This window comes from Dermacentor variabilis, chromosome 10, assembly GCF_050947875.1.
Source record: "Dermacentor variabilis isolate Ectoservices chromosome 10, ASM5094787v1, whole genome shotgun sequence".
Taxonomy (NCBI): Eukaryota; Metazoa; Arthropoda; class Arachnida; order Ixodida; family Ixodidae; genus Dermacentor; species Dermacentor variabilis.
This window is the reverse complement of record NC_134577.1, coordinates 119,156,367-119,181,782: the sequence shown is the minus strand read 5'-3', so window position 1 is coordinate 119,181,782 and position 25,416 is coordinate 119,156,367. Positions and strand designations below refer to the sequence as shown.

The 25,416-nt window shown below is 47.4% G+C and overlaps 1 protein-coding gene across 2 annotated transcripts in view; it reads left to right on the top strand.

Moving 5' to 3' along the window:
* LOC142560922 (uncharacterized) overlaps positions 1-25,416 on the top strand; it is a 384,720-nt gene that overhangs the window by 89,325 nt on the left and 269,979 nt on the right. For both annotated transcript variants that reach the window (XM_075673344.1, XM_075673343.1), the window contains exon 9: positions 6,628-6,785. In XM_075673344.1, the coding sequence (XP_075529459.1) occupies positions 6,628-6,785 (158 nt within the window). The remainder of the gene's footprint in view (positions 1-6,627; positions 6,786-25,416) is intronic.

Below are 25,416 nucleotides of genomic sequence, written 5' to 3'. Positions count from 1 at the left end.
AAAACTTTGGATACATACAGGCGCATCCCGCGCTGTGCGATAACATTTGTTAGGCGGCGAAACGTGGTCGCCCGATAAAGATAAGTACACGTGTCATTACCCTCCTCTTAAAAAGCATTGACCCGATGCTGCAAACAAACGAAAGTAATAATGAAAAGTACTCGTAGCAAAGAAAACAACAAAATAAGGAAGTTTGTCAGCGTCCGTAAAAGGGTTTAAGGCGCACCACGTGGACCACTTCAGATCGTGCGCGGCGCCACTGTGAATGCGAAATGCCGTCTGGCACGACCTCATAGTCCAGTGTGCCAATACATCGGATGACCTTGTAGGGTCCGAAATAGTGTCGCAGTAGTTTCTCACAGAGTCCTCGTCAGCGTATCAGGGTCCAAACCCAAACACGGTCACCGGGCTGGTACTCGACGAAGCGTCATCGGAGGTTGTAGTGTCGGCTATTGGCCCTCTGCTGGTTCTTGATCCGCAAGCGGGCGAGCTGTCGGGCTTCTTCGGCGCGCTGGAGACAGGTATCGACGTCAAGATTTTCCTCGTCAGTGACGTGCGGCAGCATGGCGTCGAGCGTCGTCGTCGGGTTCCTGCCCTAGACCAGATTGAACGGCGTGATCTGTGTTGTTTCTTGCACCGCCGTGTTGTAAGCGAATGTTACGTACGGCAGGACGGCATCCCAGGTCTTGTGTTCGACGTCGACATACATCGCTAGCATGTCGGCGAGGGTCTTATTCAGCCGCCCCGTAAGACCATTTGTCTGCGGATGGTAGGCCGTTGTCTTCCTGTGCCTTGTCTGACTGTATCTCAGAATGGTTTGGGTGAGCTCCGCTATAAAGGCCGTTCCTCTGTCAGTGATGAGTGTCAGTGTCAGTGACTTCTGGGGCGCCATGTCACAGCAGGATGTTTTCGACAAAGAATTTCGCCACTTCGGCTGCGCTACCTTTCGGCAGTGCTTTAGTTCCAGCGAAGCGGGTGAGGTAGTCCGTCGCCACGATGATCCACTTATTTCCGGTTGTTGACGTCGGAAAGGGTCTCAGCAAGTCCATCCCGATCTGCTGAAATGGTCGGCAAGGAGGCTCGATTGGCTGTAGTAATCCGGCTGGCCTTGTCGGCGGTGTCTTGCATCGCTGACAGTCTCGGCATGTTCTGACATAACGGGCGACGTCGGCGGTCAGGCGCGGCCAATAATACTTTTCTTGTATCCTCGATAGTGTCCGGGAAAATCCGAGGTGTCCAGCGGTCGGATCGTCATGTAAGGCGTGCAATACTTCTGGACGAAGTCCTGACGGGACAACAAGAAGGTAGTTGGCGCGGACTAGTGAGAAGTTCTTCTTCACGAGTAGATTGTTTTGAAGCGTGAAGGAAGATAATCCGCGCTTAAATGCCCTCGGGACAACGTCGGTGTGCCCTTCCAAATATTCAACGAGGCCTTTTAGCTCCGGGTCTGCCCGTTGCTGTTCAGCGAAGCCTTTCGCACTTATCATTCCAAGGAAGGCGTCTTCATCCTCATCTTGCAGCGATGGGTCAGTGGGGGCGTGTGATAGGCAATCGGCATCTGAGTGTTTTCGTCCGTACTTATATGTTACAGTGATGTCGTATTCTTGTAGTCTGAGGCTCCTCCGTGCCAGCCGTCCTGAAGGGTCCTTTAAGTTAGCTAGCCAACACAATGCGTGATGGTCGCTGACCAGTTTGGATGGCCTGCCATATAGGAAAGGGCGAAATTTCGCTGTAGCCCAAACAATGGCAAGGCATTCCTTTTCAGTTGTAGAATAATTGCCTTCCGCTTTTGACAACGACCGGCTAGCGTAAGCTATCACGTGTTCATTTCCATCTTTTCTCTGGACTAGGACGGCACCGAGGCCTAGGCTACTGGCGTCAGTGTGTATTTTAGTATCGACGTGCTCGTCAAAGTGCGCAAGTACGGGCAGTGACTGCATGCGTCGTTTGAGTTCTTGAAAGGCGTTGGCCTGCGGCGTTTCCTACTTGAACTCGACGTCACATTTAGTTAGCTGTGTCAGTGGCTCAGCGATGCGTGAAAAGTCCTTGACAAAGCGCCTATAGTAGGCACACATGCCAAGAAATCTATGCACTGCCTTCTTGTCGATGGGCTGCGGGAACTTTGCGATGGCAGCTGTCTTCTGCGGGTCGGGGCAGACTCCAGACTTGCTGATAACATGGCCTAGGAACAGAAGCTCATCGTAAGCGAAGCGGCACTTTTCTGGCTTCAGAGTGAGCCCTGATGACTTGATGGCTTCTAGTACTGTTGTAAGCCGCCTAAGGTGATCGTCAAAATTTCCGGCGAAGACAACGATGTCATCCAAGTAAACGAGACAGGTCTGCCACTTCAATCCTGCTAAAACCGTGTCCATCACGCGCAGGAAGGTTGCAGGTGCCGAGCACAGTCCAAATGGCATAACCTTGAACTCGTAGAGGCCGTCTGGGGTGATGAAGGCGGTCTTTTCGCGATTTCATTCGTGGACTTCTATTTGCCAATAGCCAGACTTGAGGTCTATCGACAAGAAGTATTTCACGTTGCAGAGCCGATCCAATGCGTCGTCTATCCGTGGGAGGGGGTATACGTCCTTCTTCGTGATCTTGTTCAGACAATGATAATCGACGCAGAAACTTAGGGTTCCGTCCTTTTTCTTCACCAGGACAACAGGGGATGCCCACGGGCTTTTCGATGGCTGGATGATGTCGTCGTGCAGCATTTCGTCGACTTGTTCTCTTATAGCTTCACATTCTTGCGGCGAAACTCAGTAAGGGCTCCGGCAGAGTGGTCGAGCGCACTCCTCGGTGATTATGCGATGCTTGGCGACTGGTGTTTGTCGAATCCTCGATGACGTCAAACAGGCTACACTTAAAGCACAACGATAGCCGCGAACACAGTCGGCGATTGTCGAAAATCTGATCAGCGGGTCAAGCGAGTCTGCTTTTATAGATCAGTCATCGAATGTTCCAGATTAACCACTGGAACCCACGTGTCTTCCATAAAGTTCTACACTGTTCGCGTCAGGTGATGAAATCAGATAACATAAGGTTCAGCGATGACAGCTGATAGAAGCATCGATAACTTTCCAGAAAATTTGGATACATACAGGCGCGTCCCGCGCTGTGCGATTACATTTGTTAGGCGGCGAAACGTGGTCGCCCGATAAAGTAAGTACACATGTCATTACGATACCTCTAATTCCAGTGAGACGGTGCCACATAACGCCAGCAGCTAAAGAGGGATTGCAAACAAGTCTTTGTACTCAGCTTTATGAGATGTGTTAACCATTTTGACTGTGTCCACGTTTCCTTTCAGTTTTGCACCCTTCACCACAACTTGTATAACAGTTGCTATAGCAATATAAGTAAAGGTGCCATTATCAAAATTCCTAGAACGATGCCATGACAAGCAATCTCCTGGACACAATGCGTAGGAAACAAGCATAAGTCGCAGACTCTCAGCACTAGTCACTGGGGGAGCAACCAAGACAGTAATAGTCGCGCAACTTGGGAGCATGATGGAAAGAGAATGTTCACTTTTTATTCCTGCGGGTGTAGCCCAGCTGCAAGTAATGGTCAGCAGTTTGCTTGATGTTGGTGCTGATCGCAGCTAGGTGACACCAAGATTTTACACGGCGCCCATCATTCCTTCTTCATACAATATTAACAGTTCAGGGGGCTTCCAGATTCACATTGAATGTCTTGGTATGGTTGGTTCGGGAAACAAGGTGTCGATGGCCAGAACCTCTAGCCTAGTCTTACCATTTTCTTGTGACCTTCACAGGAGACTTAAGCAACATTGAAGGAAAAATCATTGACAAATTCTCTCACTGAGCATACTGAAATGTACTGCATCCGGAAACAAGTATCTTTACGGCAGAGGCCTACGCACTACTCTCTGCTGTAAAGCACATAAGAAAATCGAAACTTCCAAAAGCAGCGATCTATACAGACTCTCTCAGCGTCGTGAAGGCCTTAATGTCACTCAGCAAACATAAAAATCCCGTATTTATCGAACTATATTCGGTCTTGTGCAAAGCGTACTCATCTAACCAGAATATCGTAATATGCTGGGTCCCTGGCCATAGGGGAATCGAAGGTAACGTTCTGGCGGACGAGATGGCCACGTCAATCACATTGCAAGCTGTTAACCCTACCGCTGCGGTGCCTGTCACAGATCTGAGGCCTTTCTTGCGAAGGAGATTGCGGGACCACTGGCAACGCATGTGGGACGCGGAAACGAATAATAAGCTCCACCTGATAAAACCACAGTTAGGATTCTGGCCCTCTACTACAAAATCGCGCCAAACAGATGTCCTATTCTGTCCTATTCTGTCGGCTCAGAATAGGACACACGTTTGGCACCCATAATTTTCTACTAACCGGAAGTGAGCCTCCAACCTGTGGTAGATGCGGGGAGAGGCTGACCGTGCTCCACGTCCTTCTGGAGTGTCGGGAAGCCGAATCTGAAAGAATGAAACATTTTTCCTTAGCTTACAGACAGCACATCCCTCTTCATCCAGTAATGTTTCTCGGCCCAGAACCGCTTTTTAACACAGACACAGTCCTAGGTTTTCTGAGAGATGTGGTCCTACATGTTATTAGCCCCATGCATTCCTAGCGCTTCCTCTCTTTAGAGGATGCCGCTGGGATAGTTGTACGGTATAGCACATGCCTCCAGACCCTTGTGTTTCAAGGGCTCTAAGGAGGCAGTAGTGCTCTAGCAGTTATTATAATCTGATATATTTTACCTATTGTATCATTCTTTTTAAATGCATTGAAATGTTCATAGTACAGGTCATATGTCATCGCCATAATTTTATTACACAGATTTTACGCACTGTAGAGCGTATATTTTAAGGCCCCTTTACAGCCACGTCACACCAATTTCATAGTAATCATAGTTACACTGCACACCCACTACCACAGACATGGCGCTCTTTGGCCATTCCTGGCCCTTGCGCCATAAAACCCCATACATCATCATACTGAAATCATTGGCCACAATATTGACTGATGTAATGCATGCATTATCGGCACTGAGTCCAAGCGGATCGCACATTTCGACTTAAAATTATTTCACATTCAAACCACTGCTAGAATACTGATGGCAGCATCCTATCGACTACTTTCACTTGCTGTCTGCATCAGCATTTTTAGGTTTATTTTACCTGCAAATGGTGACCTGCCACCATTGTGAACAAGGCTCTCATATGGGAGCTGAAGTGTGTTTTGTTTCTTTTAAACATTTATTTCTGTGGTCAGTGTCTGGGTTTCTAACACATTTGTGCCAAGTCCTTTCTTTCATAAAAATACAACATAGCACATTTCCTGAGGCAGCAAGAAGCATGCATTGTTGTACAAAGCAACTTGGCATTGAATCGGGACAATCTGGGTTAAGTGCACTACGTTACTGCGAGTATTTTGTGGCTTCAAGGTTGCTATATATTGTCTGAGCATTACCTTTACTGCATGAGCTATGTGCATGGCATTTGTATCTCAAATGCCCGGAAGTCAGATCATCGGCACTGGGGATGTGTACAAGTGCCCCAGACTTCTATGACTTTTTTGAAAGACAAGGTATTGATGCAAAAGCATCAAATGGCCCATTGAGGGAGAAAGCCAGCGTCTGTTGTCTCTAGGAGCGAAACGGCAGGCAAATTCCCATTGGCTGCGACGCCACGTCATTAGTGCACCTCGACGGAGCGGAGCAAGTGAAAGGGCACATCTGCTGCAGTGCTGGCGCGCCAGTTGTCGCATAAGGGGAGAGGGCGCTGCTGCAGTGCCTCGATTCCCCCCTCACTTTCACTCTCGGAAGCTGGCACGCGGTCCGTATCTCTCTCTCGCCTGCACTGGGCTTAGCTGCAGCGCGCGCTTGTCGGCCTTGGTGGCCGCTTCTGCTTCCTAGGCCTCTCATTGGGCCGGACATCAGTGGAATGTGGCATTGGCACTGCAGGCTGCTGCTGCTTTCTGGATTTGACAGCAAGTACCGCTATGGTACATTACTTGCAGCGCAAAACTCAAAGGACCACTCAGCAGCGTTCAATTGGAATGAGTGTGAATGCTTTTGAATCCACATCGGATTAGAAGTGCTTAGGTGTCCTCGGATACTTTCTATTGGGAAGTTATAGCTGGCATCACTGAGGAGAGATCAGCCATGCCACAGCCATCCAGCTCACCATGTGACTGAAACGTATTATATATGAGTACTGCTGTGTACGAGATGTGTGTGAGTCCTTTGTTGGGTGGTACAGAGTCGGCTTGCTAAAGTATCTTCAAGGAGTGTACGGTAGCGCGATTAAAAGACAGGACAAAAGAAGACACATACAGGACAAAAGAAGACACATAGGGACACGCACAGCGCTGTGTGTGTCCCTGTGTGTCTTGTGCGTGTCCCTGTGTGTCTTCTTTTGTCCCATCTTTTAATTGCGCTACCGTACACCCCTTGAAGATGCATTACCAACGAGCCCACATTGCAACCCTCGTGCTAAAGCAGTTGGTGAAACCACCTAGTGGCCACCCTTCCCATCTGCAACTAGAGTATTCTCACTTTTCCGTAGTCGAGGCTTGGCTATTGCAGCTGATTTCTCTGCGCCACCTGCTTCACTGAATTGTGCTTCGTCTTTTTTGCAGCTGAGCTCTCAGAGGAAAAGGTCAAGATACAGAATGCAGTGGACAGGCAGCAGACAAATGATGAGCAAAATGCAGAAGAGGAGAGTGAGTCACCATTTGCGCGAAAAAGTGGCCTCTTCTCTGGTGACGGAAAGCTCTTTGATGACGACGATGAAGAGGTGTGTATGTACTCGGGCATATTTTTCTTGTGACATTTGTATGTTCGGTACGTCCTTCATGCTGGCTTCATGCTGTATATATAATGCCATGTTTTTCCAAAGTCAGCAGGGCTTCATTCACTACCTCCTCGTTGGTTGGTCCATGTGTAGGCACTGCGACGAGGGCATGGCTGTCTAAAGGGAACCTGCAAGTCTATTAATTAAAAAAGAAAAATCATAATACATTGTGGAACCACATAAGAGCATGGGTTTTTATTTGTACGTTCCTTCACTTGATCTACTCCATCTTCTAACTCCTCTTCCTCATCTAAGCCGTGCCCCACTACTCGCTCATGTCTAAATGCAGCGATGCACCAGAAGAAGAAGAAAAGTTTGCCACAGATGGGTTCCCCCCGCGAACAAGTGGTCGTGGTCACTTGAAGAGGCGGTCAGATGGAAGTGTTGATAATAGGAGCTGGTTTGATCCTTGCGATAGCCACTGTGTCTTTACGCCCATTGCGCAGGTTCGTGAAATGTAGTTCAGACCATTTGATGACTGGAAAAGGACCGTCGTAGCGGGGCTGAAGAGAAGAACGAGGTGTGTCAACACGGACAGAAATGTGGGAGGATGTTTGCAAGTTTGAGGGTAGGAAAATGCGCTTGTTTTTGGGAAAAGAGGTTGGCTATCGACGCTTGTTGTGCATGAAAATGCATAGATGCTGAATAAAAGAAGATGAATTCGAAACAGTCGGCATATGCGGGGTTGACGAGGTCACTTGGCAAATGGAGGGTGCAGCCGTTAACCATCTCAGCTACAGAGCAGGCGAGTTCTGGTCGGAGTGTTGGCCAAAGGCCGAGCAGCACAATTGGAAGGTGCCATACCCAATCCTTTGCTTGAGGCTGAGCATCGAGTGCAGCTTTCAAGGGTCAATGTAGCCTCTCCACAATGCCGTTGGATACAGGATGGTAAGCACTTGTGCGAGTGCGTGCACAACCCCAAAGAGACGTTACAGACGTGAAAAGCGCTGACTCAGACTGTCTGCCTCTATCAGTAGTCGCCATTGATGGCACACCAAAATGGCTAAGCCAGGTAGACAGAGAAGTATGAGCAACTGTCTTCACCGTTGTGTCAGGCATAGGAGCTGCTTCAGGCCACCGCGTGTGCCTGTCAATACACCTGAGCAAATAGGTATAATCGGAGTATAAAAGGTCCAATGATGTCCAAATGAATGGTGTCAAAACGTGCATCGGGGAGTGGGAATTTGCACAATGGAGGCTTGGTGTGTCGTCGCACCTTGATATGTTGACATGCTGTACAGGTGCGGACCCAGTATTGTATGTCAGCACATATGCGTGGCCGAACATAATGTTCGGTGATTAAGTGCTGCGTAGCACATACAGCCGGATGGCAGATTTGGTGCAGTGTATCGAGAACAGCTCAACGAAGAAGAGCAGGAACATAAGTGCGGGCACGGTTAGATGAAACATCACACCAGAGTGTGACGTCGTAGTCTGGAAAGTTGACTTGCTGCAAAGAGTTGTTGAAGATCGGGAGTCGTGGAAGTCCATTGTTGTATGCTTGAGCCGCCGCTTGTGAAAGCAAGAAAAAGTGGACAGAACTTAACTTGTTGTGGCATTGATGGTAATAAGAATGAGAGTGTCCACTGCTCTGTTAAAGCTACCTTTGATAAGCATAAGTCAGTCGTGGAATCGGCAATAAAAGCAAGATTCCAGAGCTCTCTAGGAGTATGGGTGGCACTGCAAGAATGTAAAGCTAAAACAAGTGGTTTGTGGTCGGTAAGAATTATAAATTTGTAAATTATAAATTATAAATTGTGAGGTAGGCCGAGGAATTGCCATTCAAAAGTACTGTATCACGTAACTTGGTGGCAAAAGAAGGAGATGGGGGCCTACGCACCATTAATCCACTGATGAAGAGCGGCTCCTATGGCTTCTGAAGTGTCCACCATAAAGCTAGTGGGAGCGGTCTGTGAAGGGTGATTCAGAAGGGTGGCTTGGGCAAGTTCAGTCTTAACAGCGGCAAAACCTTGATCAACGACCATGTCCCAGGGAAGTATGGTTGACTCAGCTTTCGAAATGGAAAGAAGTGCTTCAAGAGGCGGCACCAACTTAGAGCATGCAAGGAGGAAATAGCAATAAAAATTGGTGAGTCCGAAAAAACATCGCAAGCTACGTGTGGACTTTGGGGGCAGATAGTTGATGGCCTGAACATTGTCTGGCAGCGGAGTGATGCCACGATTGGCGATGTGATGCCCGATAAAGTCGATCTCTGGAACCCCAAACTGACATTTGTCAACATTGATGATGAGATTGTAATCATGAAGTTGAGTGAAAAGTTGATGCAGATGTGCCTTGTGGGATGTAGATGGGCTGTTGGCGATGAGAAGATCTATGTAGGCAAAACAAAATTGTAAGCCTCTGGTGACTTAGTCTATAAAACACTGAAAGGTTGGAGCAGTGTTGCGCAAACCGAAAGTCATGCGCAAATACAGTCAACCGCACTTATAACAATGCCGGTTTTAACACTATATCGGCTATAACAATGAGAACCTGCTGCACTGTCAACTTTTGTATGTCTTGCATGGTGAAATAACCCGCTTACTACAAACGATGCTGCATTGTCAGTTATAATGATGAAGTCTGGCTGCTCGGTTTCCGAGCCAAAAGGTAGTGAAATGCAAAATCCCTGAAAAAGAAAAAAAGAAAATGAGAAATTCGAGCTGCTGCACGATAGCCCGCTGCCAGAATGGTCGCCACACACTCATTTTCCAGCGTTCTCCTCGCGCCTCTCTCCCGTCGCCCTTCCACCCCTCCGAACACGAATCAGCTGCACCTATATCTCTACGCCACTCCACCCTCCAAAACACGAATAAACAGTGCCAATTGCGCTGTTCACATCTTGCTTGCTGGCTCTTCATTCAGCGCAGTTCTGGAAACAGCCCCGTGTTCGTCTTATGTGTCAAAATGGCCACGTGGTTTCTCAGCCTCTTTTGACTCGCCACCGAAATGGAAGATGACTGACCCGCCCGCTGATAATCAGCAATGCACAACGTTACCGGTTAGAAGAAAGCACACGGCTATAGATTTGGAAACTAAGTACAATCAAGTGATTGTCGCGAATGTGCTTGCATCGGATAGCGACAGCGACGAGGGCAGCGACAACGTGGTAGGGCAGGCTGCCTCGACGTTGTCCTTGCAGGAGCCCTGGCAGATGATTCAGTCCCTCCGAAGCTTCGTTTTCGCAAGGAACCTTCCGCTGCAGTACGCGGAGCACCTGAATACCTTGGAGAAGGATGTCAGCAAGGCTGGCGGACATAGAGTTCTCCCGGCAATGCAGTGCAATGTACGTGGCAAGACGCTTGAGGCGACCTCGCCTCAGCGTTTATTCTGCATTTCTCAAGCTGACAGGCTGCCGCGGCAACGTACTTGCATTTTTTAATAGGCCCCTTTTGAACCCACCTAAGCGCTGCCTAGGCGGTGCTTGCATATCGCTTGCCACCCATGACCCCTCTTTGCAGTTATAGCAGTGCCATTCTTTAACGCCAACAGCCTGTGGCTTGTTACACATGATCAGAGCGCCCAGGAAGCAATTAAATGAGTGAGCACAATCAGCAGCCGGATGGAGGAAGGTGGTTGAGACATAGTAGGGAGGGGTACTGACCTCCCCACCATTATAGTTTGCTAAGATCAGCTCTGCGATCCCCCTATTTTGATTTTTTTCATGCAACCCGGTTTGCACAATTATCGGTTATGACAATGGAATTTTCATAGCATTTGAATATTGTTATAAGTGAGTTCGACGACTGTACTTAAAAAGGCCAAATGAGGTAGTTGTAGCAGTTTTTGAAATGTCGGCTGGCTCAACAGGGATCTGATGATAAGCTTTCATAAGATCGATTTTTATATATTGTTGGGCCAAATAAAAAGGCAGTGCAATCATGAATATTCGGTAGCAGGTATCGGTCGGGAACAGTGACCGCATTCAGCATACAATAATCGCCACAGGGCCGCCAGTCATTGTTCTTCTTAGGCACCATGTGTAGTGCGGATGACCATGAGCTTGATGACAGATGAAAAATTTTTAGTTGCAACATATGCTCAAATTCATTGCGGGCAACTCGAACTTTATCAGGACCGAGTTGGCGGGGGCCGCAGTGAAAGGGCGTTCCTGTGGTAACAATACAATAGGTTACAGTGTGTTTAGGGCTTTTATCCATTGGAGGCTCTGTAGTAATCTCCAGAAACTCATTGAGTAGAGCTGCATACGGTGAGGTAGGCAGTTCGGTGAAAGTAGGGTTGAGAGCAGTAGCGTACAACAGAAAATCATTGACTGACAGACCCGTGATGTTATCCACCAGGCGCTGTTATCCACCAGTGGAGCTGGGCAGGTCATGTAATGCGTAGGTTAGATAACCAGTGGACCATTAGGGTTACAGAATGGGTGCCAAGAGAAGGGAAGTGCAGTCAAGGACGGCAGAAGACTAGGTGGGGGGTTGAAATTAGGAAATTCGCAGGTGCAAGTTGAAATCAGTTAGCGCAGGACAGGGGTAGTTGGAAATCGCTGGGAGAGACCTTCGTCCTGCAGTGGACATAAAAATAGTCTTTGATGGGATGATGACACTACCTATGTTTCAAACATAGGCAATGCTGGTGAAGCTACACAAGTACAGTAGACTTCCGTTAATTTGACTCCGGTTAATTAGAATTTGAAGAACTATTCAAGCTACGTATTACAATGGGAAGGCTTAGAAGCAAGGATCAGCGGCTAATATCTTAGCAACCTTCGGTTTGCAGGCGACATTGTCCTGTTCAGCAACACCGGGGACGAATTACAACAAATGATTGAGGACCTTAACAGAGAAAGTGTGAGAGTGGGGTTGAAGATTAATATGCAGAAGACGAACATAATGTTCAATAACCTGGCAAGGGAACAAGAATTCAGGATCGCCAGTCAGCCTCTAGAGTCTATGAGGGACTAGGTTTATTTAGGTCAATTACTCACTGGGGACCCTGATCATGAGAAGGAAATTTACAGAAGAATAAAAATGGGCTGGAGGCACTACATACGGCAGGCATTACAAAATCCTGACTGGAAACTTACTACTGTCGTTGAAAAAAAAAGTGTACAACCAGTGCATTCTACCGGTGTTAACATATGGGGCAGAAACTTGGAGACTGACGAAGAGGCTCGAGAACAAGTTAAAGACTGCGCAAAGAGCAATGGAACTAAGAATGTTAGGTGTACCGTTAAGGAGACAGGAAGGGAGTGGTATGAATCAAAGAGAAAATGGAAATAGCCAATATAATAATAATTATAACTTGCTTATTTTCATAGATGATGGAGGAGACTGTGGGTAGAAGCCAGTCGAGAAACAAGCAACTTGACTGAAGCCCACAGCCACCTCTACAAAGCAGGCAATGATAGCATACATATTCAGAATACAAAAGATTCAATGTTAAATCACTTTCACATGAAACAGTCACAGAAGTTAAAAATGGAAGAAAAGGCAGGAGAATACTCTTTATTTATCATATGAGCAAGGATTGGTTTGCGTAGTGTTCATACAGAAGTTGTTTGTAATTCAATATCTGATTTATGAAATTAAAAAGGTTGGCAGTGTGTGTGATATTTTTTTGCATAGAATAATATGCCTGCATAGTGACCACATTCCACTGTTCTGTGTAACGAGTTGCATATGAATGTGTTCTTATCGAGATTAAATAACTCATGAAGAAACTTTACATTTTCTTTTACCTCCCATTTGAACACCATACTTAACTTATACAGTGGAACTCCGATTATACGACTTTCTCAAGACTGTGGAAAAGCGTCGTAAAATCCAAACATAAATTAGGCCTGTAAAAATACTACTTATTTCACGCTACAGATTTACAAGAAACTTCAATGCAAACTACTAACATACTCTGCAGGGCTTGGAAACTCAAATTACCAAAAAAGTGAATGCGATAAGAATTAATGCTGCAGTGCAGGTACCAATTATGCTTTATTCAAACAAACCTTTACGGCACTCCACTGCCCACTGCCGTGATTCCCTCCAGCCGGCGCGAACTTTAAAAAATGTCAGTGAGTTTCTTTTGTACCGTGCTTGATCCATAAACCAAAAGCTTTCGCTCGAGTTGGGCAACGTCCAAAAGGAGGTCCTCTGTGGCGTCGCGTGAACAGATGAAGTTCTGGATGCTGTCTATGTGCCGTAGCACCTTAGCGAACGTGGTAGACACGGGCGCGGCATCTGTGCTGGCGTCGTTGTCCTCGTCCGATGTCGCCGCAGTGCCGGGACTAGCCAAAGCCTCCTCGATGGCGTCATCCAGCGACACCTTGCTGCAGATCGCAACGTTGTCGTTGGCCTCCACGTACTCAACGAAGGTCATGGTGCGGTTTAAACCCTCAAAATCGGCGGCTGCAAAGCCTGCATTGGCCTCGAGCGGCATCGACGTTGTTGCGTCCCCAGCAGAGGAGGCAGTCTCTCGCTTAAAGCCACAGTGCTTGGACAAGTTAGCGATTGTGCTTCATGACGCTGCGTTCCACGAACTGGCAATAAAATGCATGGCGTCGAGCACAGTGATAGTTTTTTCCGACTTGCTGCGCTCCATAGCCGCAAGCCGATGCTGCACTAACCGCTTCCGGTACCCTTGCTTGACGCACTTAATGATGCCAGCATCCAGCGGCTACAGCCGGCTCGTGCAGTTGGGCGGAAAAAAAAAAACATTTATGATCCTCAGGCTGGACGTATAGGGTGGGCGGAAAAGTGCTGGATAACAATATGGGTGCACGAAATGGGTCCACGCAAAGCAATATTTTCCTCGCCTTAGCACCCATTTTGTTATCCAGCTGCTGCAAAAAATTGAAGAGCGAAGACATCATCCACGCCTTTTTGTTGAAGTTGTAGCTGCATAGAAGCGTCTTCAAGTTCTTGAAGCACTGTGGCTTTGCAAACTTTCCAACAAAGAGCATGGGCAGCCTCTCGGAACCGTCCTCGTTAGCACAGAATAGTGCCATCACACGCTCTTTACTACGCTTGCGACCATGACATATTTCACCCTTAAATGAAAGGGTTTGCTCGGGCTGCATATGGTAAAAAATGCTGGTCTCATGAGCATTGAAAACGTCACAAGGCTTGTATGCAGCAATCATCTCCGGCAGCGACTCCATCCGCTTGTTCACCGTCGAAACGTCCGCGGAAGTGCTTTCTCGGCAGGGGCGGCTGTACACAATCCTGTTTTGTTTTTCAAAGCGATCCAGCCACCCGTTCGACGCCTTTTCTTTTAGAATGGCACCGTCAACATTGATCGCAGAGCTCCGTGCTTGATGCAGCCACTTGACAAGAACTTTTTCGAACTTCTCATGCTGTCCTTCTTTTGCCGCTTACCGCTTGAGCCTGAACTTGTTGGCATTATGCAATATCACCCCTTTGTTTGCCAGGATCATCTTAAGCGAAGATTCGGGTATCTTAAGGTCCGAGGCAATACTGGCTTTTGTGGCTCCATGTTGCTTTTCCGCTTCCTCTATAATATTCAGCTTATCACCGAATGACAGAACTGTCTGCTTTCGAGACATTGGGCATCGCGTTGCTCCACACAACTCAAAACCTCCACTGAACGCTGGTCGCTACGATTACGATGAAGAACACGTGCAATAAACCTAGGCTGAAGTCAAAATAAGCTATCCTCAACTCTGCTGAAAGAAGTAAGATGCCAAGGGAAAGCGACTGCATGCAAATAAAATTTAGCAGTTTGGCCAAAAGGCAAAGCATTGATAGCGATAGCAAAGTATTGGACAATTACATAAAGTAAGGTTCATAGTTTTATCGGCTGTCTAAATGCAATAAACCTTCCCTTAATAAATAAATTAATAAGCATGGTGTCACACACACACAGGCAAACATGAACAGATCTCACTCGATGACCACTAACACTCGCTGTCACAGCACTGAGGTGATGAAGAGTGGTTGTAACGGTGTGCAAACCGCACCTTGGGAACTTGAGATTATGTGACCCACCAACACTAAGTATGCTCAGCCGTGTGCAGCCACGGCCGGGCTAGAGGAGGCGGCATGTACTCACCTGTACATTACTCAGTGATAAAGGATGCACAGAGCAAGAACTGTGAAAGACTGACAGCCCTGCAGCACCAAACTGCATAATGTCAAGGGTAGGTACATCGCCAGTGCAGTTAAACCTCGATATAGCAAAGTCAGAAAAATCGACAATTTACTTCGTTATATAGAAATTTCATCGTATCTGTCTTTTATGCAAATAGGTGCAGTCGCCAATGGATTTTTGTTTCACGAAAGGGGCCACAAAATTTGCAAAATTATTGGCTAATCAGAAAAGGCAAATTTGGAGGGGAAAAATAATAATTTTGTTGAATTTGAGAGTCTGCGATAAAAGATAAAGTTTCCTGCTGTGTCGACAATATCTTAACATCGGCGGTAGGAAGTGAAGCTAGTCATGCTTTCGCATCCACTCTGCCCCCGCAGCTGATACTGTCGCCCACAGAGGGACGACACTTTCGTGAAAAGCGCCAGCAGCCGGGAGAGTGTGTACATTGTCTGCCTCTTGCTTCAATGTATCTCCGAAACTCAAGACTGTGCAACCTCCAACGTACAAGAAGACAGCGCACGATGCCATGCCGCCTTGGCACGTCCAGTCTTGGCACATGTGGCAGGTAACCCCTAAAAGCTGCGTATGCACTGAGCTGCACAGACAGGCACGTGCAGCCACGGCCGTGCCAGAAAAGGAGACGTGCGCCAACCTCCCCCTGGCTCCCTTCACCCCCTCTGCCCTCAGGTGCACTTGATGGCGTTAACGGGAGCTCGCTCCCCTGCCGCCTTTTCCCTGGCTTGCACAGGAAGGTGGCTCTCATCAAGCCACCATCCTTCTCAACTCGCCCTTGTATGCTTCACTTGCACCTAAAGCACAGAGCGGGCGGGGCACAATAGGATCTAATCACACTTGGACTTTATATGGAACATGATGCTGCTATACTTTGGCTGTCACTCTAGATTGTGCGGCGCGTGCTTTCCTAAGTGCATCTGCAAGCAGACACATATAAATCAACTATTAGACCATCTGCATCGGATGAAGTTTCCATTCTTATTGTGGTAGTAATTCTGTAGACGCTAGAGGCAAATTTCTGCCATCATCGCTGTTTTATGATTTTATGAACGTTGCGCAAAGTCTTACAAAAAACAAATTCTTTAGCAAAAATGTTTTGCTCGTTGGTCTCTGAACCTTACATCTGAAGTCTTCTGAAAGTGAAAGGATACCAGAGGGGCTGCTTGCTTCGAGCAAGCTTATAAAACATGTTCCAGAAGCAGGTGAAGTTAGCAACAGCAAGGTTGCTGAACAAGTTATTGTGATTTAAATACAATGCGTTGCTTCTCAGTTTCTGCAATTCCAAGTTTACTGAGGCTCATGTGCTGTGCCTAAATAAAATTTATCATAAAAGGGCCGTGACACCAAATTTTTGAGCTTTAATTATGCATTGCATGTTAAACCGTATGCATCTCACAGCAAGCTGGCAGAATTTGAGCACATTCAGCATTGTAGAAAACCCGTATTGGAATTTTTTATATTGCAGCTGAACCATACAGTAATCTGGCAATACTAACTGTTTATTAAATTAAATTTGATCCCCCAGCAACAGCTTCGTCTAAGCAACTGCAGAAAGTATAATTTTAAAATTTATTGAAAAAAATTATTGAAAATTTGTAAGCACAAATTTTCAAATCCATACATCTGCACAAAAAAAAAAAGAAATGAAAAAATATAGCAGTTCTCTCAACTGCATTCATTAAAGCATCTAAAGTCAACAAATTTGATGTATGAATATACAGCTTGCACAAAATTCTTGCAATGTTTACAAGGGTTTAGGAAAACTCTTACAAATTATTGGTATATTTCAGAGCAGTGTATAATACATCAGTTTTATCCACTTTAGGTGTACTGTTAGGTGCAGTTTACAGAATTGCAATATGATATCGTTTTTATTACTGAGTTAGAGTTGTAAACTTGCTACACAAGTTCTTTCTTCTTTTTTCATTTTTCGGTTTTCAGCAATTATTGAAAAAAGTGTCAGGCTAAATCAATAACATGCTTCCTACAGTCACATTTAACTTTTCCTTTTGATGCAACAAACCTCATGAAAATCGTGAGTGGTTGCTAAAAAAAAGGATTTCTCTTTTCCCATGTATTTAGATAAAAGCCCCTGAGCTAAAGCTTCCTCTTTCAGCTTCGCTGTGAAGTAGGAGTAGGTCTTTTCCTGTATGCTGTTTGATGCTAGGGCTGATAAATACGTGTAAAATGCTAATTAATGCCATGGAATTATTTGTGTGTTTGTCAGGGCCAGATGGCAGGTCAATACAATACGATTTTTCAAATTAGGTTGTACTAACTGGACAACCATTCTTTATACGGTATGGGTTTTTTCCATAATGTAAGGCACTCGATTCCCTGGAAATGTGAGAAATTATCCCATTAAGTGTTCTGGACAAGCTCAAGTCGTCAACACGATCCTGATTAATTTTACTTTAGATGAGTTCAGCTCATCAACACAATAACCCCATTTTGAAAGCAATTTGGATGAACTTTAGCGTGTCCACTTTGTTTTTCTTCTGCTACATAAATAGCTACAGCGGCAGCATTTGAAATTCACGATTATTTTGCTCTCTTTTGTTTTACTACATAAACGTCAGCACTACTTCAGCGCCTCGAAGACCACGTTGATTTAGTCTTCATGTTCTACAACATAGATGGCAGCCATTTCATCAGTGTTAACACTGGAGGGGCATGTTTATTGTAGCTATTGTTCTCTGCTACGTAGATGGCACCATTTTGTCAGTGCTCAAATACTGAATTTTTGGAATCGCGCACTTTTGCGCGTTTCGGCAGATTTGGAATGACCACTGAGAGCGCGCACCTGAGTCGCGCGTGCAAAAGCCAGCCACTGCTAAACTCTGACCTGCCTTAGAAGTGCACGAATGCATTAAAAACTTTCTTCGATGAAGAACTTTGCTTTGCACAATAATTGATTTTGGAACAAGGTAAAATAAAGCATTTTTCCTCTTTTCTATAGCTGTACCATTTGTGGCAATGACAAGTACCATATTGACACAACTTTATTGCCGTGGGTATGTGCCAGTGGGGACAAGGTTGAACCGTCGATTAAGAGTCGGGCCGTGCATTTCCCAACAACCTGGTGTCATTAACTGACCTCTGGTGGTTCTTATGTTGGGCCCGCACCGTGGCGTCTTGACGTTCCTTTTGTTGGCGAGCTGTAAGCTAATGGTTGAAAAATGACAGCCAGTGTCAACAAGAGCAGCTACTTGGTGGCAGTCAACGCGAATGATGAGGTCGGCGCTGATGACATCAGTTACGTCTTTCATAACTGTATCTGTAGTATTTGTCGTTGCATTCAGTGTCTTCTTCGTCATTGGAGTCTTCATGTCGCCGTTCACTGCGGCTAGTTTCCCCGTCATGGGCTAAGGGACCTGCCCCTACTGATGTCGACAAAACTGCGGCGAGTTAGTGAATTGAAGCCTCGATCCAAGCTCAAACCCGGAACACAACACCAATGTCGTGAAGGACCAGCGAGGTAGCCGCTGGCTGCGAGGACTGCCCCTGGAGCACGAACTTTTGCCTGAGGTGACCAGGAAAATTGTGGCCAAATCAACAACCACAATGGCAGCCCCGACATGCTCCATTGTGCTTCAAAACTTTGGGAGCCACCTACCTTTTGTGGATTGTAATGAAGAAGAATAGCATGTGCCTTAGCAGCATCTCCACCGGCATGATCTCGTGGTTGCTGCCCTTCGCCGAACGCTTGTGACTGCTGCCTGTTCGCCTGCATCCGCTGCTAATAAATCTCTTAGCGAGTGGCGGAGGTTGCCGGGTTTCGACGACCTTGGAACTTTGGAGTTCCACTCTACCTCCATCATGCCTGATGATGCACTCCCACCTCTAGCTCCTCTAATGGCACCACCCACCCTGGTTTGTGCCGGTGCCTTGCATCAGCAAGATCCCCCTTTTTACTCTGGCACAGATGACAAAGGCATTGGAAGATTTGATCTCCTCTTACGAGTGAGTGAATGAGTTCCCGCAACCAGTGGAACAATGTTAGCAAGTTGAAATGTAGCATTCTATCTCTCAGATGTTGCGAAACTACAGTTTCTAAACCATGAAGCCGAACTGCCTAGGTGGTTAGTCTTCAAGACCAGCTTTACCCAAGTTTTCAGTCAGCCAGCAGTACGTAAACTTCGTGCAGAACAATGTTTGCATACACGAGCAGAAGCTTTGTCGGGCAATCCGGAAACCTGCCTCAAGACTCGAAAGAATCTGTCTTCAACAACTGGGCCTCTGAGGATAAACTATGCCTTGTGTATTTCTCCTTGAAAGATGCTGCGAGGATATGGTTCGAGAACTGGTAGTCCACCCGTACAACGTGGGACCTGTTCCACAAAACTTCCTGAAGACCTTCACAAGCATTGTCTGGAAACAAAGAGCCAAAGTTCGATTGAAAGCCTTAGTGCAGCTCCCTAGCAAGAATGTTTCCATCTTTGCGGAAGAAATGAGCCGTCTATTCTGCCACATCGACCCAGAAATGTCTGAGGAAAAGAAAGCCCGCCTACTCATCCGTGGTGTAAAGCAAGAGCTTTTTACCGGAATGATATGAAGCCCACCGAAGACCGTCAAAGAGTTTCTTTCTGAGGCCACCAGCATCGAAAAAGCACTGGAAATATGGAACCGACAATTCAGCCACCGCAAGGACTCTGCAAACTGCACCAGAGTTCAATCAGCGGGCACCGACGACCTGCGCGAGGCTATCAGAGCGGTCGTGTAGGAGGAGCTTCAGAAGTTTTTCCATTCATCACAGCCTCAAATGGCTTCGATTGCCGACGTCATATGTGAGGAGATCCAACAGTCACTCCGGAGTCCCTCAATCGCTGCAGCCTCAGCCGGAAGCGATGGCGTACACCACCGTAGCCTGGTGTCCCATTCCCCCTCCGTGCCCACGCCAGGGCCCGGTAACACCGCAGTTCCGTTGTGCACCGCTGCTGCCAGCATGATGACTCATTGCCCTGCGCATGCCAAGGAAGACTTTTTACACGCGCCCGACTACCGTGCGCTCCAGCTGCTACCACTGCAGAGAATTGGCCACGTCTGCCGCCGATATTCATACCATATCCATACCGTGAGATGGGCCTACGAGGGTTCGCCGCTGACGTGCCACCTCCACAGCTTGGCAAACGGCCACGTGACATCACTGGCCGCATCGCCAGACTGCAGTGGAGACCCCGATGCCCTTCGTGTTCGCCATCGCCAGGACGCTACTTGTTGCCGCAACATTGACCATACACTGGCCCAGCCCAGGGCCGGTCCGTAAGCCCCTATCTGGAAAACTAAAAGCAGCAACCGATGGTCGATGTACATCGAAATCACAAAGATCCTCCGCCGCTGCCGATGACGCCTCAAGGTCTATTTCAATGGCGCAGCAACGACACGCCGCCACCCCAACAAAGCCTGGAACGCAAGACTACGTCGATGAAAGACGACCTCATGATGCCATGTACCAGCCACAGGTCAGCGCGACACAGCCGTGATCCAACGCCGAGACCTAGCTGCAACAGAGGACAAAAAGCCACGGACCTCGACGTGCGTCTCGATGGCCACGAAGTCTCCATGCTTTTAGACACTCTGTCATCAGTGGAGTACTCGCTGCCAAGTTGAAGAAAGTCAAGACTGCATTGGACGGCCCTCAAATTCGGACAGCTAGAGGACACCTAATATAGTCTACGCTCGTTACAATGGACTCGTGTACAACAGACTTTTGGGTATAGCAGACCATATTTCAGCCTTAGTTTCCTCTACCTATTACTGACGTGACATTACTGATATTACATACTGACATTGCCGACGAGGAGATTCGGCAATCACTTTGAGTCACCTTAGGCGGCTTGCTTTCAACGGACCATGCTGTAACGATCCATCGGCTACAGCGTATGAAATTAGTGGCAATTTTTGTAAAAATCGGGTGTATAAAACGGACTTTTGCTGTGTCGACACGGGCTGGCAACTGACTTGTGAGGGTCAGCCGATGATCGCGGCTCAATATCGTGCTCGTGAGGGAGGGAGGGAAGCTGGGTGGAAGCACGCTGTCTTTCGCACGCGAGGCAAGGTGGTATGCGAGGAAGAAGGGGGTTCTACTTCAGTGGCTGCTGTTAATAGTGGGCCTGCACGAGCACCATATCTTGAAAGCAATCTGTAATGCAGACAAAGTGCGTGCCCACGCGGACGCCGTATCTTGAAACTGATCTGCGATGTGGACAAAGTGCACCCAGTACCATTAGCTTCGTATGCACTGTGCTTTGGACTTTTAGTTCACGTTGAAGCGAGAGACAGCACAAAGGTCAATTCGCTCGCTGTTGCTGGCGCGCTTCTTCACTCTGTTTTGACAGCCACTTTCCACGGTCATAGAGCGAGAGGTGTTCATGTCTACCTGTGCACGTGTGATCACGTGTGATGCGTTGCTTGTTCACAACTTTATACGGCTGTTAAAACTACCATCTTTATTTCACATAGCTGTCTACTAATTCGCTATTGCAATTGATGCTTTGCCTTTCGAACAAAACTGACCTTTTTTCAGCATTGCCATTTGTTGGGCGTGTTGGTAAACTGAAAGCATTTTTTGTTTGCTTGTTTTTTTACTTTGAAAGTTCGCCACTCGCTCTTTGCAGTAATGTTGTAACGCATAGAGACCAAAGTTTCGGAAGTGAGGCATTTCGGATATTATGGACTTCAGATAAAACGCACATATTTTGTTGGATTATCAGGGTCCGTTGTGACGAGGGTCGACTGCAACACCGACTGCAATCTGCACGGCAAGAATTGCCACTCATCACCAAACTTAACCTGCCACCTTCGTTATCCTCCAACAGTGTCCACGAGACACCATTCTCGGACTGGACTTCCTGAACCAACACGGTGCAATCATCGACCTGAACTCGAATTTGATAACACTGTCTGAAGATCAAGCAATCCCGCCGGAGAGCTTTTGCAGTCGCCACGCCTTGAGTGTGCTCAAAGATCAAGTGAGCATTCCGCCTCACTCAAGCATTGTCATTTCTGTCGGCACCGAAATGCCCGCAGACGTAGAAGACGTCATCAAGAATGTACAATGTACTGCTCGACCGTGAAATTTACGTCGCAAGAGGGATTCCTTGGCTACAAGGAGGAAAAGTGAAAGATGCTGACCAATTTCAACCAGGAGTTCAAGCCCATCAACAAGGGCATGACAATCGCATGTATCGAGGAAATTGTGGAAACCAGCAGTGCGTTTGTCCTCTCAGATTCAGCTGCATCTACCCCGACAACCATAGTTCCCGAACCAGACTTCGTCATAAATCCAAGTTTCGCCATGAGTAAGCAGCAACAGCTCAGCAGTCTCTGACGATACAAAGACTGCTTTTCGACGTCATCGAGGATTCGATAAACACCAGTTCTAAACCATCGCATAATAGCAAAAGAGTGCCCTCAACCACTCCACCAGAGCCCCTACCTAGTTTCGACGCAAGTGTGTGAAGCTATAAGGCAACAAGTCGACGAACTGCTGCGCAACATCATCCAGCAGTCAAAAAGCCCATGGGCGTCTCCTGTAGTCTTGGTGAAGAAAAAAGATGGATCCCTACGTTTCTTCATCATGTATCATCGACTGAACAAGATCACAAAAAAGTATGTATACCCCCTCGGATAGGTGACGCATTAGGTCAGCTCTGCAACGCTAAGTACTTCTCGTCAATGAACCTCAAGACTATCTACTGGAAAATAGAAGTCAATGAGAGGGACAACATTGTCATCTTTGCCTGAAATTGGACGATCACATTAGGTGGCTTGTGACAGTGCTAGAGGCCATCAAGTCATCAGGGCTCACTCTGAAGCCGAAAAAGTTACGCTTCACTTACGATGAGCTTCTGTTCCTAGGCCACGTCATCAGCAAATCTGGAGTCCGCCCCGACCCACAGAAAACGGCTGCAATCGCAAAGTTCCAGCAGCCCATAGACAAGAAGGCAGTACATAGATTCCTTATGTGTGCCTACTACAGGCACTTTGTCATGGACTTTTCACACATTGCTGAGCCGCTGACACATATCTAACTAAATACGATGTCGAATTCAAGTGGGAAATGCCATAGGCCAATGCATTTCAAGAACTTAAACAACAGATGTAGTTGCCACCAGCACGTGTGCACTTCGACAAAGACTCCAATACAGAAATCCACACCAACGCCATTAGCCTAGGCCTCGATGCCGTCCTAGTCCAAAGGATAGGCGGACTTGAACTGGTGATAGCTTACGCTAGCCGATTGCTGTCAAAAGCAGGAGGCAATTATTCTACAGTGAAACCTTGTTAAACCGTAGTTGGCCGGAGCTCGGAAAAAGTACGTACTAAACGGTAGTACTGCTTAACCGAAATAGCATAAGATCGCCCACTTACCTATCAAAAACGGAAGAGAGAGTGTGATGAAAGGGGAAAAAACATGCAGTATTTATTTACTTCACGCGACAATAGTGTTATTTTCGTTTGATGCCGCGGCGGCCTAGCAGTGACGACAGCGGCCTCAAACTTACTGAAGCTGCGAGCCAGCTCTTCAACCAGCCCCCTCTTCTTGGCAAACATTCACATTGCAGATTGTTCATTAGTGTTGCGTATTCTCCGTGCGCAGGCATGGTGGCGTTCCAGAAGTCACGGGGCACCTTTTCATAGCAGGGTGCTGTTCCCGTCGCGATGATTGCATTCGTGAGGCTGACGCAACGTGCAGCTTCTGCCACTGTCGGGCCTGAATTGCCCGTGCTGTCACTTTCCGTGTCATCCTTATCACTGCCGCTAGCCGACACTTCAGCAAAAGGGGCAACAATGGTGAAAAGTCGAACCTCGCAGCCGACATCTGTTCGCGGTCACAGCAGCGCTGCCGAGCAACTTCTTCACATTCCAAATGCCACACACCGTAGTCAACAGTTGACCCATGTCACATGCCAGCGCCGACTTCTTCGTGTCACGTTCGACAGCACAAACGATATCTCATTTTTCTTCAATGCTGAGCAGCCGGAGTTTTTTCTATCCGAGCTTCGGCATGACACGAGTCCTCGCTTACACAACGCTTTCTGGGACGACGACGAAATGATGTTGATGTTGATGTGGCTTCATGCACAAATGCACAGGGCGCTTGGAGGCCGTTGTTCAGATATCTGAGACTTGTTGTTCTGCCGGGCCGCCCAATGGAGATGAAGCACCGCCGTGTTTGCGCAACGAAAGGTGGAAACACTACATGTTAACCGATACGTACGCAATAAGCTGGTACGATTTATGCGGATACAAAACATATTATGTTCAATGGCCGCTGAGTTGGGGATTTGACTTTACTACTTTTAAAATGAAACTACTGTTTAAGTGGGTGTGGTTTAAAAAGGTTTTACTGTACGACTGAAAAGGAATTCCGCCCTTGCCTATACGGCAGGCTGTTCAAAGTAGTCAACGGCCGTCACGCATTGTGTTGGCTAGTGAATTTAAAGGGCCTTTCAGGGTGCCTGGTGAGGTGATGCCTCAGACTGCAAGAATATGGCATCACAGTAGTCTAAAGGTCCGGACAAAAACACTTTGATGCCGACTGCCTGTCTCGCGCTCCCATGGACCTGCCACCCCAACGTGACCAAGACAAGACCAAGGCCTTTTCAGGTACAATAAGTGCAGACGACTGTGTCAAGCAGCCGCGAGTGGACCCGGAGCTCAGAAGCCTTGCTGAGTACTTGCAAAGCAAGACTGACTTTGTCCCAAGAGTATTTAGGCACGTATTGTCATCGTTTTTCTTACAAAATGATGTCCTGGTGAAGAACTTTTTGCCAGCTTGCGCAAACTACCTTCTTGTTGTGACTGCAGTACTGCAGCAGTTCTGCATGCCCTGCATGATGATAAGACAGCCAGGCACCTCAGGTTTTCTCGTATGCTCACAAGAATACAGGAGAAGTACTATTGGCCGCACCTGACTGCTGATGTCGCCCATTATGTCAAGACACGTCGAGACTTCCAGTGATGCAAGACATCACTGAATAGGTTGGCGGGATTACTACCAGCCGATCAAGCCTCCCTGCTGGCCGTTTCAGCAGATCAGGATAGATTTGTTGGGGCCCTTTCAGACATCGTCTGGAAACAAGTGGGATTGCCGTGGCTACCGACTACCTTACCTGCTATGCCGAAATGAAAGCTCTGTCTAAAGGTAGCGCAGCCGAAGTTGCCGAGTTCTTCGTCGAGAACATCCTGATGCGACATGGTGCCCCAAAAGTCCTCATCACCGACAGAGGAACGGCCTTCACTGCAGAGCTCAACCAAGCCATTTTGCAATAGAGCCAAACAAGCCACAGGAGGGCAACTGCCTATCACCCACAGACAAATGGTCTTACGGAGCGGCTGAACAAGACACTCGCCAACATGTTAGCGATGTACGTTGACGTCAAACACAAGACGTGGGATGCCATCCTGCCATATGTAAGCTTCGCCTAGGACACGGCGGTGCAAGAAACAATGCAGGTCACGCTGTTCAAGCTGGTTTACAGGGAACCTG